Source organism: Equus asinus, chromosome 7, assembly GCF_041296235.1.
Source record: "Equus asinus isolate D_3611 breed Donkey chromosome 7, EquAss-T2T_v2, whole genome shotgun sequence".
Classification (NCBI taxonomy): domain Eukaryota; kingdom Metazoa; phylum Chordata; class Mammalia; order Perissodactyla; family Equidae; genus Equus; species Equus asinus.
In genome coordinates, this window is record NC_091796.1 from 99,028,093 (window position 1) to 99,046,448 (window position 18,356).

At 38.1% G+C, this 18,356-nt stretch overlaps 1 protein-coding gene across 14 annotated transcripts in view; it reads left to right on the forward strand.

Annotated features, from left to right (window-relative positions):
• Positions 1-4,589: 4,589 nt before the first annotated feature.
• UNC79 (unc-79 homolog, NALCN channel complex subunit) overlaps positions 4,590-18,356 on the forward strand; it is a 244,827-nt gene continuing 231,060 nt past the window's right edge. For 6 of the 14 annotated variants that reach the window (XM_044774248.2, XM_044774253.2, XM_070514223.1 and 3 more), the window contains exon 1: positions 4,793-4,899. In XM_044774248.2, the coding sequence (XP_044630183.1) occupies positions 4,878-4,899 (22 nt within the window). In that variant the 5' untranslated portion in view covers positions 4,793-4,877. Of the gene's footprint in view, positions 4,900-18,356 lie in introns of all 14 variants that reach the window. The other 8 variants (XM_044774247.2, XM_044774249.2, XM_044774250.2 and 5 more) reach the window with 4 other exon arrangements.

Genomic DNA, 18,356 nt, shown 5'->3' on the forward strand with positions numbered 1-18,356 from the left:
TACTAGAAACTGACACAAATGCAAATTTGTGAGTAGGGTTGATGTCACAAGACTTCTGGGCTCCAGGCTGAAAGCAGGCAGTGGTATTTTAGATTTAGCTCCTGCAGGGTAATGGGGGTTAAAATGTTCGTGTAAGACAGGCATGAGAACCACATTAACTGCCTGAAGTCTCCTGCTTTCCTCAGCCCTACTCCACCTCAAGAAAACAGTCTGAATGAAAAAAATTGTTGGCTTCTGCTTGGGATACATACAGCCTAGAGCACACTGTAAGCCTAGAGATTCAGGAAGATATCAGTATAGTCTTGAGGCTTGAACTGAATCATACTGCCCAATGACTTGTGGCTGCATTTGTGATATCTCTGTTTAATGATCTTGTCTGCTAGTATAAGATCTGGTTCAGGACTGGCTGTCCAGGGAGTTAGGTAGAAACAAACAAACAAACAAATAAAGCACAAATTGCTAGCTAGGGAGGGTTGAACACAGAGAAAAAGAAGAGAAAAATAAAAATAAGAACAAAAGCGTCCTATACAAGATATATCCAAACAAAGATTCCACAAATAAATCTAATGACAAGAAACACGGCCAAGAAAAAAAAATTATGATAGTGTCAATTCAATATAAATAAAATTACTTTTTATGGGACAAGCTATCAAAGACCTTGAAACAAGTATGTTTAGGATTAAATGAAGGAATAAAATCCGTGAAGAGGAAAAAAATTATGGACAAAAATCAAGCATACATGAAATGAGAACAGGTTGATATGAATAATACAATTAGATATGTGAAAATGAAATATTTACATCATTGAAGTAAAAAATTCAGTAGCTGGGACACACACCAGATTGGACACAAAAAGAATCACTGAATTAAAAGATAATCCTGAGGAATTCATTCAGAATGCACTATGAGAGGTAAAAAGATAATGAATATGAATAAGCAGTTAAAAGGTATGGAATAGGAGGTTATGAAATATCAAATAAAAGTTCCATAAGAAGAAAAGGGACGAGATGATAGAGAAGAAGTATTTAACAGAAAATGGCAGACAGTTTTCCAGAATTAAAAGAATGTCATCACTTCTCAGATAGAAAGTGCACTCTCAATACTAAACAGGATAAAAGAAATCTACATGCAGACACATCATAGTGGATCTGCAGAACATTGATGATCAAATAATGTCTTAAATGCTACCAGAGAGGGAAAAATGGCTTATTTAATAAAGGGCAATCAGAGTGACAGCAAACTTCTCCTCATCAATAAAGAATTCCAGAAAATGATAAAATATATCTTCAAAATGTTGAGGGGAAAATGATTTTGAATTAGAATCTTATACCCAGCTAAATACCACATGAGAGTGTGGGGCAAAAGAGAAAAATTTCAGCATATGAGAGTTCTCTAGCTACATACCTTTTCAAAAAGAAATAACAAAGGATGTACTTCAGTAAGACAGAAAAGTAAACCCAGAGGGAAGGTATGGTAAACAAGTTAGCTCCTTGAAGGCACAGATTTGTGTCTTCTTTGTTCACTACAGTATCCCCGATGCCTAGAACAGTGTTTGGCATATAATAGGTACTTAATAAGTATTTGCTGAATGAATAAATGAAAAGTAAAAAAATATGTGGGCTTGATTAACCACAAATTTTAGTAAGTTTTACAAGGGCTTCTAGTGAATCTAAAATGTTTTATTTCTTTAAAGTATCTAATGCAAATATGACAAAATATGAAGATCTGATGGCACTGAGTAATACTGTTGGAAATACTTCAGTGAACAAAAGAAGCATCCAAAAGTTTGGAGATTTTTCAGAACATTATAGCATAGAACTTAAGGGAAGAGGGTTTCAAAAATGAGTAGGGAGATATCTGAAATGCTGGAATTAGTCACCAAGAGATAAAATAATTATAATTGACTATTGGGAAATTATTAGTGATTATTGAAAGAACCTGTTTCAGCAAGCAGTTGATAATAGGTGGGGTGCTGAGGAAATGGAGGCAGTAGGCGGCGAAATGGAAACCACTTATTCAGTATGATGACAGGTATAGATTTTCCAGGATGGAAAACTTATTCATGTTTGTGAGTAGAATGGAACAATCCATTAAAAAGATAGAGATTTGAAATGCTGGAAAGAGAGAAGACAATTAATGGGAACATTCATACTTAAGGCATAGGTTAAGTAGAAGAGGGCATTTAATCTGGCAATGAGGAGAGGCAGTACTGCAATAGAGGAAAAGGAAGAGACAAAGGTTGACACAGATAGGTGGAGACAGAAAGGAAAAGTGAGGGAGTTCACATTTATTTCTTTGAAGTAGTAAGGCGCAGGCCATCTGTTGGAAAGGAGAAACTGGATAACGGAGATGGTCCAGGTTAGTGAATTAGCCCAATGGACATGTTAGAAGGCTGAAGTTGTAAGAGCCTAGGTTAATGATTAGGATATCAATCATATGGACGATTTCAAGCTTTGAAGAATTTGAAACAGAACTAACCTTAATGGAATGGGTGCATTTGAGTGGCTTGAGCAGTAATGCTAACAACAGCAAACACTCATATGTGTCAGGGATTGTTCTAGATTCTTTATGCATACTCATTTACTCCTGACAACAATTTTGAAGTAGCCATGTTATTATGAGCATTTTGCAAGTGAGGAAATTGAGACATAGAGAAGTAACTTGCCCAAGGTCACACAGCTCATAAGAGGCAGAACTGAGATTCAAACCCAAGCTGTGTAACTGCTGAGTCTGTATCCCTTAACAACTTTATACTCTCTCAATGGGGTAGTAGGAGCTTTAATTGACAAACAGCAGGATTAGTAAATAGGTCGCCGGAGTAGTTTTCCGACACATACTTTGTTACTTTGTTTCTGAATTATCCAAGACATCACTTTTCAAAAAAATATTTCAATTATTGTTTTCTCTATCAACGTCTCAGGTCTGCTGGAAATTTCTGAATAAATGATTGAGCTTTCTTTTAATCACACAAAATATTTGTCATCTCAGAAATTTACATTATAGTCGTATTTTCTTCAGAATCATTCCAACTTATTTGTACCCCAAATTAACTCTTCAGCACCATTGTTTACATCATCATTTATCTTTGGCTACAGAATGGAACTTCTCTTTGGGATGTGTTTTTGGGAATAAACAGTGGTATAGGACGGTCAGCCTGATTAACGAGACCAACCTGTCAATCAGCGAGGTGACATAGTCCAGTCGTTATACATCCTTAAGAGGCAAATCACTAAAATTTTACGAACATTTTTGCCTATACCATGAAACTTGGCCACTGTGTGTATCATAATGGGCAGCTTCCTTGCTGTCAGTGGACTTTTTTGGGGCTACTCAGAAACATATTTTCTTGATACTTGTTCACAAATTTTTCCTTAAATATCAAAGATTTGTTTTGAAGATTTTGTGCATATCATGCACAATTTAACATTCTTTTTCCTAAAATAAGTTTTATTCTTTTTTGGTGAGATAGAAAAACATTGATTTAGTCACCCCAGTTATCAGCATTAAAAATAACTGGTCAACTCTTACATTTCTGCTCCTATAGCTTTTGCTAAATCAACCTGCTTTGATCATTGCTCCTCAGCTCTCACGAACTAAATTACTTGAATTAAGAATGGTCCTAAGGATTGGCAATTGTATGGTCCTTCAATTTTATAAGGACTCACATTCGTTATACCATTTGATCTGCCCCGTAACTCTTTAGGTAGCAGAGCAGGTTTTATTGTTCCCATTTTAGAGATGAAGAACCTGAAGACTTAAGAAGATTAAAAGGGAGATTGGCTCTAGAATCAATAAGTGGTAAAACCGAGTCTTGAATCTGGTTCTTCCTAACTCCAAGTCCAGGCTCAGAATGTCTCTCAGCTCTGTAGCTGATTCTTTAAGTATCTTCCTACTAATATGCATGGCGCCCTTTTCCAGTGCTTTCCTTTTCTGTTGCTTCGTTTGGTTTCTCAGCAGAGGGGCTTCCTAACGTGCCTGTCTCCAGCCTGAGTGGACCTGGCTTCTTCCTGTCTCCAACCGTGCATTTTCCTTTTCTGTGGCCCTTCCAGCTTCGCCATACGTGGAAATCTCCTCCTTCCCGAGCCCCGACTTCTAAAGTCTTCTCACAGCCCCCTGGCAGTTGGACCTCCCATCCTAATCAGCAGCAGGAGAGCCCATTAGAGAGGGGAGGCAGAGGGCATGGACCGCAGCACGCCGGGAAGCCATGCTGAGGGTTACTTCTGCATTTCCTTCCTCACGGTCCTCAGGAGCATCCTCGCCGCCCTCCGGCCCCGGCTCTCTCCAGCCCGCCCCGGATCCGCCTCCCCCTCCTTCCTCCCGGAGGTTGAGACGAAGCGTGGGTCGCACCTGTGTCCCTCTCCGGTCATCCCGTTGAGGCACCAGGGGCTGCTCCGGGAGCAGGATTTACAGGCCCGGAGAACGCCAATGGGAGATCCAAATGATCGGGGACTCCGGCACTTTAAGAGGCTTTTCTCTGGGAAACACCCGTCCCCTCCGTGCGCCTTATGAATGGAAATACTCCTCCCCCGGTCGAGCCCATTTTCCCATTTCACCAGGAGCCGCAGCTTGCTCTCTCCTTTCGGTCTCCCCGCCCACATCAACGCGGGCAGCTCCAGGAGGGGACGGACAGGAAGCCTTTGGCCGCCTATTAAATCCCACCCATTTCTCCGGGGGCGATTTCCTAACCTTCCGGGACCGAATTCTGCAATTTGATGTGCGTTTTGTCCGAATGGTAGCGACACGGGCCTAAGGGAGGGGGAAAGCGAGGGGGTGGGGGGTGGGGGGTATGCGCTCTTTTCCTCGCAACATCGCTGGCGGAGCGAGGGAGCTCACACGACACAGATTTTGGGGCAAAGCCTTTTCATCTGGACAGCACCATGTCCACCAAAGCGGAGCAGTGTAAGTAGCAGCCGGCCCGGCGTTCCGGCCCGGCCTCCGGCTGGGAGCTATTGCAGTTGCGGCGTTTGCGGCTGCCGGGAGACCTTGGCATCGTGCTGGTGCGGGGGTGGGGGCTGAGGTTGGGGCGGGTGGGGGGTGGGGGGTGGTGGAAGAGAGGTGGGGGAGGGTGGACGTTAACGCGACGCGGCGCTGTCCCCGGTGCTGAAAAAAAATGCGGTCTTCCTCGGGCTTGCGGTGGGGTTCGCAAGACTGAAAGACCCTGCGAAATGAAATTAAAATGGGGTCATTCTCGGGAAAAAGAGGCCTCGTATCTCTCAGATAAACATTTCAGTATCTCTTGCTGGAGTGGGGGAAGGGGGGCAGCGGCAAATCAGGGGCGGGGAACTGTCAGAGCAACCAAAGCCTGCCTGGCCTTCTGAGCATGCCCAGTTCCCGGTGCTGGAGCCATAGGGGAGTTTGAGTCTGCAGTTTCCACTTCGGGTTGGAGAGGCAAGAAGAGAGGGAAGGGGGAGGGAGCCGGGAGCCAGGCAGAATCTGGATTGAGTGTGAGGAAAATCAATTCAGTAATACCAACACGAATGCTAAACCAAAAACAACCATAGGTTAAAGCAGGAGTCGGTGCTTCCAAGAAAGTGAAAGGGGCTCTGGGAAAACGATCTAATTATTTTTCCAAAGAGATTTCCTTTGTAAGGCAGCTCATACAAACTATAAAAAATAGCAGGAGGATTTTGGATGTCCCAGTAATGATTGCCTGTGTGTTTGGTTGGAAACAACCTTCTAACTCCTTGTGGACAGAGGAAGTTTCTGATACACTCCCTATAGCCTCTCTTATTGCAGTGTGCGTTAGTAGGCCTTCGGTATGTACTTGGTAGGTTGATTAACGTGAAACCTTTTCCTGAGTGCACTTGAGGGATTCAGGAACTTAAACTTCTGATTGTAAATAAAAGATGTATTTGTTAAGCAATGAGTTTGAATTTTTAACAAATATACCAGAACTTATTCATCTAACTGAGTCTTGTTTCTTTCAAAGGAGAACACAGTTATGTTGATAACACTGTCACTACTTAACAGTCTTTGTAATTCTTCTTTGGAATGGTTATCAAGGCTATTCTGTGAGATACTCAAAACAGTAGTCTCATTATTTTGGAGCAGTAGCTTGTATATGATAAAATTCAGTATTCACCAGATAGATTAAATGAACTGAAGACTCATAGAATTCCCAGACTGATGGTTCATTAGAGATTGTCTATGCCCACCTACTATCCAATGCTTGTATGTCTTTGCGATGTTTTTTGGAATCTGGAACACCTGAGTTTGAATTCTAGTTCTGCCATTTACCGTTTGACCTTGGCAAGATAATTAACTTTTTGAACTTTATTTACTCATCTGTAAACCTGGGGTAATAATGCCGATGGGGTTGTTGTGATTATAAATGAGAGAATACACACAAAAGGTTGTGTAGTGAGCCTAGCAGATAGCAAGTACTCAACAAATGATGGTTATAATACTGACAATTATTTCCCACTTAGTAGTCAATCTCCTCTAAATAGGAAGTTCTCTTGTGATTTGTTTTGCTTGTTTCTAAAAGTTAAATCTAAACTTTGAAGATAAATTTGCTTCTATAGAGGCTTTCAAAAAAATAGGATGCATTATGTTTGAGTAATGGTAACATAATTGGAGTCCGTGTAGAACTTCCCACTTGAGGATATCACATCTTTGAAGGTTTTATTATCGTATAATTGTTAAAGAAAACCACCACCTATCATTTGATTTTATAGTTACATATTATGTAAGTAATTTCAGGTTAAATCCAGTGAGTATTACTGACCTCTTCCTATGTTTTCTCTTCTTTGTTATATTTTGAGATGCACTGGATGCTTTGCCTTGTCTCTTTCCTGGGCAGTGAATGCCAGGATGAATGAATCTACATATGGACTTGGTTGTGCAGTGCGTGTAGTGTGTGGTTAAGCAGCTATTTTAAAATTGTTTCTAAAGCAGATTTTTCCATCTGTAGATGATGGAAAGGAAACCATATCTGAAGATAGAACATGTGGATTTGAGTTTTGCATGCCCTTCTGACCAACAGTGAGACACTGGACAATTAACTTAACAGTTTTGTGCCTCAGAGTTTCCATCTACGAAGTAAGGAGTAATAGTAGCAGCTGTCTTTGTTTAGTCCTGAGGGTTTTGGAGGGCAAAGGAGTAAGCTGTGAAAAGGATAAGGATGCTTTGGGTATTTCTAGGTATTTTTATTAGAGTGAAGGGAAGTTAAGAGTCTCTTTTCTTTCTCTCTTAACATGCACTAGCATGAATGGGTTAACACTCTAGTGCACATTATATACCTGAAAATAAAGCAAACACGTGAAAGGCTGCATACTTGATATTTGTGGAAGGTGAATATTTTTTATTAAAAAGAAGTTGTAGATCTGTGGTATTTTATCCTTGGACTTGGTAGGAGTGTGGTTAGAGGGAAGGAGAAAGAGAAGGGAGGGCCAAGAGATATTCTTTTCTACTGGATGTGAAGACCACCAGAATGGGAGAAAATGAGAGCATTCATTTCTCCTCTGCATTCAGGGGTGTGCTCAGTTACCACTTTCCTAAGGACTAAGGGGGAGAATTAGGTTTAATAAAACATCAAAATATTATTTTTATTACTCTTCTTCCTGAGGTCTCTTGATGTAAGTAAAGGTTTCACTGGTACAGGAAGTGGAACTGTTTGGTTGATCCAGCAGGAGGAAGTACTTGCATTTCAACCCAAAGAGGTTACGTGATTTACTTTTGAAATGTAATGTATCACAGATATGTGAAAAATGATTTTATTTTTATGTAGTGGCAGTTTTAAAAATTAATAAGGAATAATGATGAAAGAGAGGCTAGTTTTAGCTAAGATATAGTTGGGAGCCTGTTTTTCTACATTCGAGCTGTTTCCTATGCTATGTGCAGAACATCATAACAGAAGGTGAAAGCTTCCTAGCAATTTCTGAGGTGATTGCACAAGAGTTAAAATTTTTCCTCCAAATGCTTCTTTTCCTTACAGTGAGAGTTCACTCTAGTGAAAATGTTTATGTAGCTGATATAGAGTCTGGAATGATAAAAATAAGAATTTATAGTTCTTTGGGATTCTAATGAAGACAAAGAGAAGTCTCCCTTCCCCCCCCCAGCTTTCTCTGTCTTCTAAGAGTTAAAATTGACCAATCTGGAGTACTTTGGGTGTGCTTGTTCAAAGGAAGCCTGCTTTTCATAATGGCAGATGTTAAGAGTTGGGTTTCTAGAATCAGCCTGCTGCCTGGGTTTGAATCCTGGCTCTGCTTCTTGCAATCTCTGTGACCTTGGACAAGTTAACTCAGCCTCTCCAAGCCTCGACTGCATTATTTATAAAATGGGGATAGTCATATTTGTTGTGAAGATTAAATGAGGTGATCTATGAAAAGTACTTAGCACAGAATCCTGGCACATAATGAGGAGTTAATACATGTTAACTGTTATCATCATCGTCATCATCAAGTATAAAACCTTGTGCTTGCTGCTAAAATAAGGATAATTGTAAAGTTTGGAGCTAGCTCCCCAGAGTGTAGCAGAAAAACAGTAGCCACGATATTGTTTGAATGGGACGTGGGCTGTTGGACGATTTTTTATTCTCCTTTCCTTGTCTCCAGGTCTCCTCTACAGCAATCAGCCTGATCCATTTTGGGTGGGAGGGGATCCCTGCATGGCAATTCCTTGACTTGGTACATCTGTCAAGGAACTGGCTGATCCCCTAAATGGAACGTTTGTGGGGCATGAGCTGCCTATCCATCACCTTTTATATTATGATGACAGTGTAGCAGCTGGTAAACATAAATCACTTATATAAATATCCATCAAAATGTTTGTCAAGTTTGGAAAATAACCTCCTGATATTTTGGGCATAAGCTCAAAATAGCTAATTAGAGAAATATGAATGTGTGCCATTTTTAGTGTATTTACCCTTCCCAACATCTTTATCTTAGTAACTAAAAACCTTTTTGATTACATCGAAAACAAACACTTTTAAGAGTATAGCTAATTAGTACTATGATTTGAGGTTGAACTTGCCCCTCTCCCCTGCATATTTAAGGGCCATGCTTGAAGAAATCAATAGATGGTTTTATTTATTTTTATGTACATTATTAGGTAATATTACTAAAATAGAAAAGTGCTTCTCCTTTGAATAGCACTGCAACCTGTAGTCATTTAGAAATCTTTGCACAACAACATTGCTAACTTCTTATAGAGGAAACTCTAGTTTTATTCATATATGCAAAAATTAGAGTATGGCTATTCACCATATTTGTCATAGCGGAAGGAATGCCTGGTTTTTAGCTCTTACCTGATTTCTCTGTGTGATTTGACACTAGTTGCCATATTCTTTATTTAAACTCTCCTTTTCTTCTTTCTTTTCTGGCTGTTCCTACTCAGATTTTTTTCTTTGGGCTATTTTCTTATCCCTATCCTTAAAAACAAGATTCTGTTGTTAGTCTTCCTTTTTTTGTGTGTGAGGAAGATTGGCCCTGAGCTAACATCTGTTGCCATCCTCCTCTTTTGGCTTGAGGAAGATTGTCGCTGAGCTAACATCCATGCCAATCTTCCTGTTTTTTTGTATGTGAGATACCCTCTCAGCATGGCTTGATGAGCAGCATGTAGGTCTGCACTTGGGATCTGGGCCTATGAACCTGGGGCCGCCAAAGTGGAGCCGGTGAATTTAACCACTGTGTCACGGGCCAGCCCCATCTTTTGTTTTTTTAAATCCCACAGACTCTTGTTCTCATTCTCTCGCTTGATATCAGTTATCACTTCTATGTGGATGACACTCAAATACAATTTTGTAGTCTAAACATGTCTCTAACTACAGGCCTCTATCTCTATCCAGGCATCCATAGGTGTCTCAAACCCAAACTCATTGTCTTCTGTCCCAAACTTCCACTTTTTTTTATAGTACTCATTTCAGTGAATGGCACCACCATCTACCCAATCACTCAAGTCAACAGATTGGGTATCTTCCTAGGCTTCTCCTTTTCTCTACCATTACTGTTCAACAAATTGCCAAGCCCTGTTGATTGTAGCCTGTCCAACTAGATCTCTGCCCTAACTCCGTGATCTTGTTACATTGGAATATTTTTTTCAGGTCCTCCGATGCACATGATCTTTTTGCCTGAAATGCTTTCTTTCTCTTCATGGCCCTCTTCTTTGCCTTTCTAATGCTTACTTATTGTTCACTACGTAGCTTGGACGCCCTGCGTGATTGCCCGACTCATGTGCTCACGCTGTGTTGCAATAATTAGTTTTCTTGTTAGTTGCCTTCATTTGTGTGTAGACTAGTATGTTCATCTCTGTGTCTCCAGCATATAAACCATTGTCTAGTGCACAGTGTTTGCACAAAAACTGTTTCTTAAGTAAAAATGATTGAGGGTGAATTAAATGTCTGTCATAAAGAAGGATTATGTAAGTTTTTTGATATCATTAATTTGAAGATTTCACATTTTCATTAATATGAACTTCTACATTCTATACAATGTTCTTATGCTTTTCAAATGGATTTACAGGTAAATAAAAATATAGTTGTCAAAAGTACTTAAACATATTTGCTAAATCAAATTTTATAGTATTTATATAACAAGTTATACTTTCCCTGACTGTTCATTGTGTTTCTGGTTCATTCTCTTTAGTTAAAACTTTCTATTACTATATTCAGCATAATAATTATGATTATTAATTGGTAGACAACGTTAGCATACAGCCAAATGTTTTTCTTAAGATAAAGTGACAGTACATCTGAAGTTAGGGACTCTTCATGCTGTAGTCTGACTTGGATCCTTTGATAATACATCTGTTCAAATGGTATGTATTGATTACTCAACCAATAAATAGACTTTAAGTTGGGATTTTTGTTTTGCAGTGTTATGTTGGAAATTCATATGCATTTATTTTTTATATTCTGAGAAGATTTGGGTAGCTCTGCATAAATACACACATATATTGGCTTAGAAATGAAATGTTTATTGCATCAAAAAGTACATTAAGCAAAAACGTATTCTTATTGATACAGTAAGCTAGCTTCTGTAGTGTGAAAGCTCAACTCTTTCATTTAGAATTTTTAGCTTTTTTAAATCCATACATTTCATTTCTGTCTTGTTTTCCCTCCTTTTGGACCTTTCAAGAACAATGCTCCTAAACAGCACATAGTTTATCATGTGAGTCTCATTTAATATTTGGTATGGGATTAAAATTGGAGAGGGGTATTCAGCATTTCCGGGTATCTTTCATGTTCATTGGTCTCAGAAACTGGGTCTGACACTAGAAGAAAACTGAAAGGATGTGTGTATGTGTATACACATGTGTATTTATGCATATGTGTGCACACATGTGTGTATAAACATGTACATTTATATGTATATAATGTTCTTTTTCTTTTAAGAAAAAATAAACTTGCCTCAGAAGTGGCAACAGATGATAACTCACAATCATGTAACCAGTTTAGCATGTCAGAGTTACATATGTTTGAACCTGAAGATCTCCAGAAAGGAGAGTTTAGATGTCTATTGTTTATGTCTACTATATATTAAGCACTTGGACATATATTTCCTTAATTCATTTTCATAATAGTTTTGAGAGTCAAGTGTTATTGTTTTATTACTCTGGTTCAATGTCTTCCACATTCCTCAGAGACCTCACTTCCTCTTTATTCTTACCATCACCATCCTAATTAGGGAATTTGTCATTTCTCTATTATAACAGCCTTTTAATTTTTCTCCCTGTGTCTGCTCTAGTCCCCACCTAATCTATCCTCACGTAGCCCCCTTAGGGATCTATCTGAAATACAGAGGCTATCATGTCATTCTCTTCTTTAAAACCCTTCAGTAACTTCCCATCACCTTTGACCCAGGTTAGAGCTCCACCTTTTTGGGAGTTGGGTGAGCTCTTCCTAGAGGTTAGACAATGTACCATGTGTAGAGTCGTTGCTCACAAATGTTGCATGATAACAGGACAGTTTTGAGACACTTTCCCTTTTATGTCATGTTTCAGAATGCATTCCAGGTCCTCCTTATGTCCTGTAAGTGTGGCACTTGTAAAAGGACTCAATACCTTATATGTAGCATTGCTAGCAGAGAGTACAGGATCTCTATTTCAAAATGTAAGGATTCCTTTAGCTCTTTGTATTGTCATGTTAAGCTGCTGATCTGCTGAAACTGACAGATCTTTTCCACAAGACTATCTGTTAAGCCTGTTTTCCTTCCTCCTCTATCTGTGCAGTAGAAAGATAGAGAGCTTTGTTTAACTCTGTATTGGTTTTGTAGGGCTGCTGTAACAAATTACCACAAGCTGGGTGGATTAACACAACAGAAGTTTATTCTTTCGCAGTTCTGGAGGCTGGGAGTCCAAAATCAAGGTGTCGGCAGGGTCACGTTCCCTCTGCAGGCTCTAGGGAAGAATCCTTCCTTGCCCCTCTCCTAGCTTCGTGTGGGTGCTGGGAATCCTTGGCGTTCTTTGGCTTGTACTGCATCACTCCAGCCTCTGCCTCCATCTTCACACGGCCTGTGTCTCTGTACCCAAATCTCCCTTTCCTTTCTCTTTTAAATACACCAGTCTTTGAATTTAGGGCCCACCCTAATCCAGTATGACCTCATCTTAACTTGATTACATCTGCAAAGACCCTGTTTCCAAATAAGGTTGCATTCATAGGTACCAGGGGTTAGGACTTGAACATATCTTTTGGGGGGTACATGATTCAACCCACTACAAACTCTATTAAATTTTTTCCTATTAGTGTCATTTCTTTGTTATGCCTGATTTCTTTTTTTTTGAGGAAGATTAATCCTGAGCTAACATCTGCTGCCAGTCCTCCTCTTTTTTGTTTTTTTAAAGATTTTTATTATTTCCTTTTTCTCCCCAAAGCCCCCCGGTACATAGTTGTATATTCTTCGTTGTGGGTTCTTCTAGTTGTGGCATGTGGGACGCTGCCTCAGCGTGGTCTGATGAGCAGTGCCATGTCCGTGCCCAGGATTCGAACCAACGAAACACTGGGCTGCCTGCAGCGGAGCGCGCGAACTTAACCACTCGGCCACGGGGCCAGCCCCCAGTCCTCCTCTTTTTGCTGAGGAAGATTGGCCCTGAGCTAACATCCGTGCCTATCTTCCTTTACTTTATATGTGGGACATCTGCCACAGCATGATTTGATAAGTAGTGCACAGGTCCGTTGTATCCGGGAACTGGCGAACCCTAGGCCACTGGAGTGGAGTGCACAAATTTAACCACTATGCCACTGGGCCGGTCCCTGGTTGTTATGCCTGATTTTATCGTTCAACATATTAGCCATTCTTCCATTAGTTTTGCATTAACTGCCAAAATAATATGCATTCCCATATGAAATACCCAAAATAAAAATGTTGATGAGGAGAAAAGAAGTACAAAACCCCCATGACATACCATTAAATAGCTTGTTTCAAGTAACCTTTGAGCCGTTAATCAATACATTTTAGATATAACAGTTTCAGCAGCTACAAATCCATTCTGTTGTGGTACTTCCCAATCCATATGTCATCAACTTGTCCATTCTCTTATTCAACAAATATTTATTGGGTGTCTACAATGTGTCAGGCTCTGTTTCAGCCTAGGGGAGCTTACAGTCGAGTCCCCAAAGGCATCACACTTTGCTGAGATGTATATATTCTATCTTCAGTTTTCCTTTGATACTTTTTCTAGATCTCTAAAAGAAATAGGAAATTGAAGTGAACTTGGCGTGACTTATTCACAGACAGCCAATACTTGCTCCTTATGACCATTATTGCTCTTCTTTTCCCTACTGTAGGCTAAAATTTTTGTAGAGAATTTTGTTAGCATACCCCTCCCCCATTCAACATTGTTCTTATTTTCCAGATGTTTTTGGCTATTCTTTTTCATTCTTCCAAAGTAATTTTATAATAAAGTTGCATAGCTCCAGAAAAAAGCTTGATGGTATTTTTATGAATATCACATTAAGTTTATAAAATAACAGGGAGAACTGACATCTTTAGGATATTGAATCTTACTGTCTAAGAATATGGTATGTCTTCTCATTTATTCAAGACTTTTTGTGCCTTTCCAGGGAGGCTTTTGGAATTTCTTGTTAAGCTTATGCTTGCTATTTTCTTTTATCTTTTTTCCTATCATAATTGGGGTCTGCCTTTTTTTCTATATTTTCATTTTTATGCATGAAGGCTATTGATTTTTGTATGCTAATTTTATAACCTTACTTTACTAAATTATTTTCTTTTTGTAGTTGTTTTTCCATCTATTCTTTGGATTTTCAAGATATATAATTACATAATCTGCAAATAGAAAATAGTTTTATCCTTTCTTTTCTATCCAATTTTATATCTCTAATTGCTTTCTCTTTTCTAATTGCGTTGGCAAATGTCTCCAACACAATGTTAAATATAGCATAGAGAGTCAGTATTCTTGTCTTATTTTTAATTTTAGTAGGAAAACCTCTAGTATTTCTTTATTAAGTAAGGTATTCTTTCAGGCTGAGGTAGTATACTAAGGAAGTATCCATCAATTCTTATTTTATTGAATTTTTTTAGAAAAAATCTGAATGGCATTGAATTTTGTTCATTTTCTGTATCTATGGAAACCATGTAACTTCTCTTAACTTTATTAATATGCTGGATTGGATTTTGTCATATTTTATTTAATAATTTCTGCATTGATATTCATAAGTTAGATTGGTCCATAGGGTTTTTTGAGGGGGTGGGGAGTAATTCTAGTCAGAATCTGGGAGCAGTGTTATCCTTACTACATAAAGTGAGTTTGGAAGTTTTCCTTCCTTTTCTATGCTCTGGAATAATTAAAGTAACTTTGAGGTTATCTGATCTTTACAAGTTTGTTAGGGTTCCCCTGGAAATCATCTGGCCTGGTGCTTTTTTGTAGTGGAACTCTTTAACTTCTTTCTCTATTTCCTCTATGACCCTTGTTCTAGTTAGACTTTATGTTTCTACCGGGGTCATTTTTGGTAAGTTTTATTTCTCTAAAAAAATGTTTCATTTCATCTAAGTTTTCAAATTTGTTTGCATAGAATTGTACAAAAGATTCTTTTAGAAATTTTAAAATTTCCCGGATTTTGATGTTTATTTTCTCCTTATTATTCCTAACGTTGTATATTTGTGGTATCTTCCCCCAACCCCTTTTTATTGATTAAATTAGTTGGTAGTTTCTCTGTTTTGTTGATTTCTTTTCTAAGGAACCAATTTTGGATTTATTAATTCTACTGGGTTTTTTTTTGTTTCTAAATTAATTTCTGCTTTTATTATTAATTCCCTTTGTTCCCCTATTTCTTTGTTTTATTTTGGTGTTCCTTTTTTAGCTTTTTGAGTTGAGTGTTAATTAATTAGTTAATTAATTAATTTTAATATTTTTGATATAGGCATTTCATGCAATATATTTTTCTTTGACATTTCCTTTTTTTATTGTGATAACATTGGTTTATAACATTATATAAATTTCAGGTGTACATCATTTTGTGTTTCGATTTCTGTGTAGATTACATCATGTTCACCACCTGAAGAATAATTACAACCATGACCACACACATGTGCCTAATACTCTTTTCACTCTCCTCCCTCCCCCCTTCCCCTCTGGTAACCACCAATTCAATCTCTGTTTCCACGTGTTTGTTTGTCGTTTTTATCTTCTACTTATGAGTGAGATCATACGGTATTTGACTTTCTCCCTCTGACTTATTTCACTTAGCATGATACCCTCAAGGTCCATCCATGTTGTCACAGATGGCTGAATTTCATTGTTTCTTGTGGCTGAGTAGTATTCCATTGTGTATATATGGCACATCTTCTTTATCCATTCGTCCCTTGATGGGCACCTAGGTTGCTTCCCAGTCTTGGCTATTGTGAATAATGCTGCAATGAACATAGGGGTGCATGTATCTTTATGCATTCATGTTTTCATGTTCTTTGGATAAATGCCCAGCAGTGGAATAGCTGGATCATATGGTAGTTCTTAATTTTTTGAGGAATCCCCGTACTGTTTTCCATAGTGGCTGCACCAGTTTGCACTCCCACCAGCAGTATATGAAGGTTCCCTTCTTTCCACATCTTCTCCGACACTTGTTGTTTCCTTTCTTGTTAATTATAGCCATTCTGACTGGAGTGAGGTGATATCTCATTGTAGTTTTGATTTGCATTTCCCTGACAGTTAATGATGTTGAACATCTTTTCATGTGCCTGTTGGCCATCTGCATATCTTCTTTGGAGAAATGTCTGTTCAGATCTTTTGCCCACTTTTTAATTGAGTTGTTGGTTTTTTTGTTGTTGAGATGCATGAGTTCTTTGTATATTTTGGATATTAACCCCTTATCAGATATATGGTTTGCAAATGTCTTCTCCCAATTGTTAGGTTGTCTTTTTGTCTTGTTGATGGTTTCCTTTGCTGTGCAGGAAGTTTTTAGTTTGATGTAGTTCCATTTGTTTCTTTTTTTCTATTGTTTTCCTTGCCTGGCCAGACACAGTACTTGAAAATATGCTGCTAAGACTGATGTCAAAGAGTGTACTGCCTCTGTTTTCTTCTAGAAGTTTAATGGTTTCAGGTCTTACATTCAAGTCTTTAATCCATTTTGAGTTAATTTTTGTATGTGGTGTAAGATAATGGTCTACTTTCATTCTTTTGCATGTGGGTGTCAGTTTTTCCAACACTATTTATTGAAGAGACTTTCCTTTCTCCATCATATGTTCTTGGCTCCCCTGTCGAAAATTAGCTGTCCATAGATGTGTGGGTTTATTTCTGGGCTTTTTAATTTGATTCCATTGATCTGTCTTTTTGTTTTGGTGCCAGTACCATGCTGTTTTAATTACTATAGCTTTGTAGTTTATTTTGAACTCAGGGAGTGTGATACCTCCAGCTTTGTTCTTTTTTCTCAAGATTCCTTTGGCTATTTGGGGTCTTTTGTTGTCCATATAAATTTTAGAATTCTTTGCTCTATTTCTGTAAAACAGTTTTTGGAGCTTTGATAGGGATTGCATTGGATCTGTAGGTTGCTTTAGGAAGTATGGACATTTTAACTATGTTAATTCTTCCAATCCAAGAGCACGGAATATCTTTCCATTTCTTTGTGTCTTCTTCAACTTCTTTCAATGTTTTATACTTTTAGTTTACAGATCTTTCATTTCTTTGGTTAAGTTTATTCCTAGATACTTTATTCTTTTCATTGCAATTGTAAATGAGGTTGTATTCTTAATTGCTCTTTCTGCTACTTCGTTGTTGGTGTATAAAAATGCAACTGATTTTTGTATGTTGATTTTGTATCCTGCAACTTGACTGTATTTCTTTATTGTTTCTAAAAGCTTTTGGTGGATTCTTTAGGGTTTTCTATATATAAAATCATATCATCTGCAAATAGTGACAGTTTCACTTCTTCCTTTCCAATCTGGATCCCTTTTATTTCTTTTTCTTACCTGATTGCTCTAGCTTAGACTTCCAATACTATGTTAAATAAGAGAGGTGCAAGTGGGCATTGTTGTCCAATTCCTTTTCTTAGAGGGATAGCTTTTAGTTTTTCTCCATTGAGAATGATATTAACTGTGGGTTTGTCATATATGGTCTTTATTATGTTGAGGTACTTTCCTTCTATACCGATTTTATTCTGAGTTTTTATCATAAATGGATGCTGTATCTTGTCAAATGCTTTCTCTGCATCTATTGAAATGATGATGTGATTTTTATTCTTCATTTTGTTAATGTGGTGTATCACGTTGATTGATTTGTGGATGTTGAACCATCCCTGCGTCCCTGGAATGAATCTCACTTGATCATGGTGTATGATCTTTTTTAACGTATTGTTGTATTCAATTTGCTAGTACTTTGTTGAGGATTTTTGCATTGATGTACATCAGTGATATTGGCCTGTAATTTTCTTTTTTTGAGATGTCCTTGTCTGGTTTTGGTGTCAGAGTAATATTGGCTTCGTAGAATGAGTTAGGAAGCTTCCCCTCCTTTTCAAGTTTTTGGAAGAGTGTGAGAAGTATAAGTATTAAGTCTTCTTTGAATGTTTGGCAGAATTCACCAGGGAAGCCGTTTGATCCTGGACTTTTATGTTTTAGGAGGTTTTTGATTACTGTTTCAATCTCCTTACTGGTGATTGGTCTGTTCAAATTCTCTATTTCTTCTTGATTCCATTTTGGTAGCTTGTATGTTTCTATAAATTTATCCATTTCTTCTAGATTATCCAATTTTGTTGTTGATTTCTAGTTTTATTGCATTATAGTCTATAGAAGAAGCCTTCCTTCTTTTTTTCTTGGTGCGTCTAGCTAAAGGTTTGTCAATTTTGTTTATATTTTCAAAGAACCAGCTCTTGGTTTCATTGATTTTTTTCTATTGTTTTCTTAGTCTCTATTTCATTTATTTCTGCTGTGATTTTTATTATTTCCTTCCTTCTACTGATTTTGGGCTTTGTT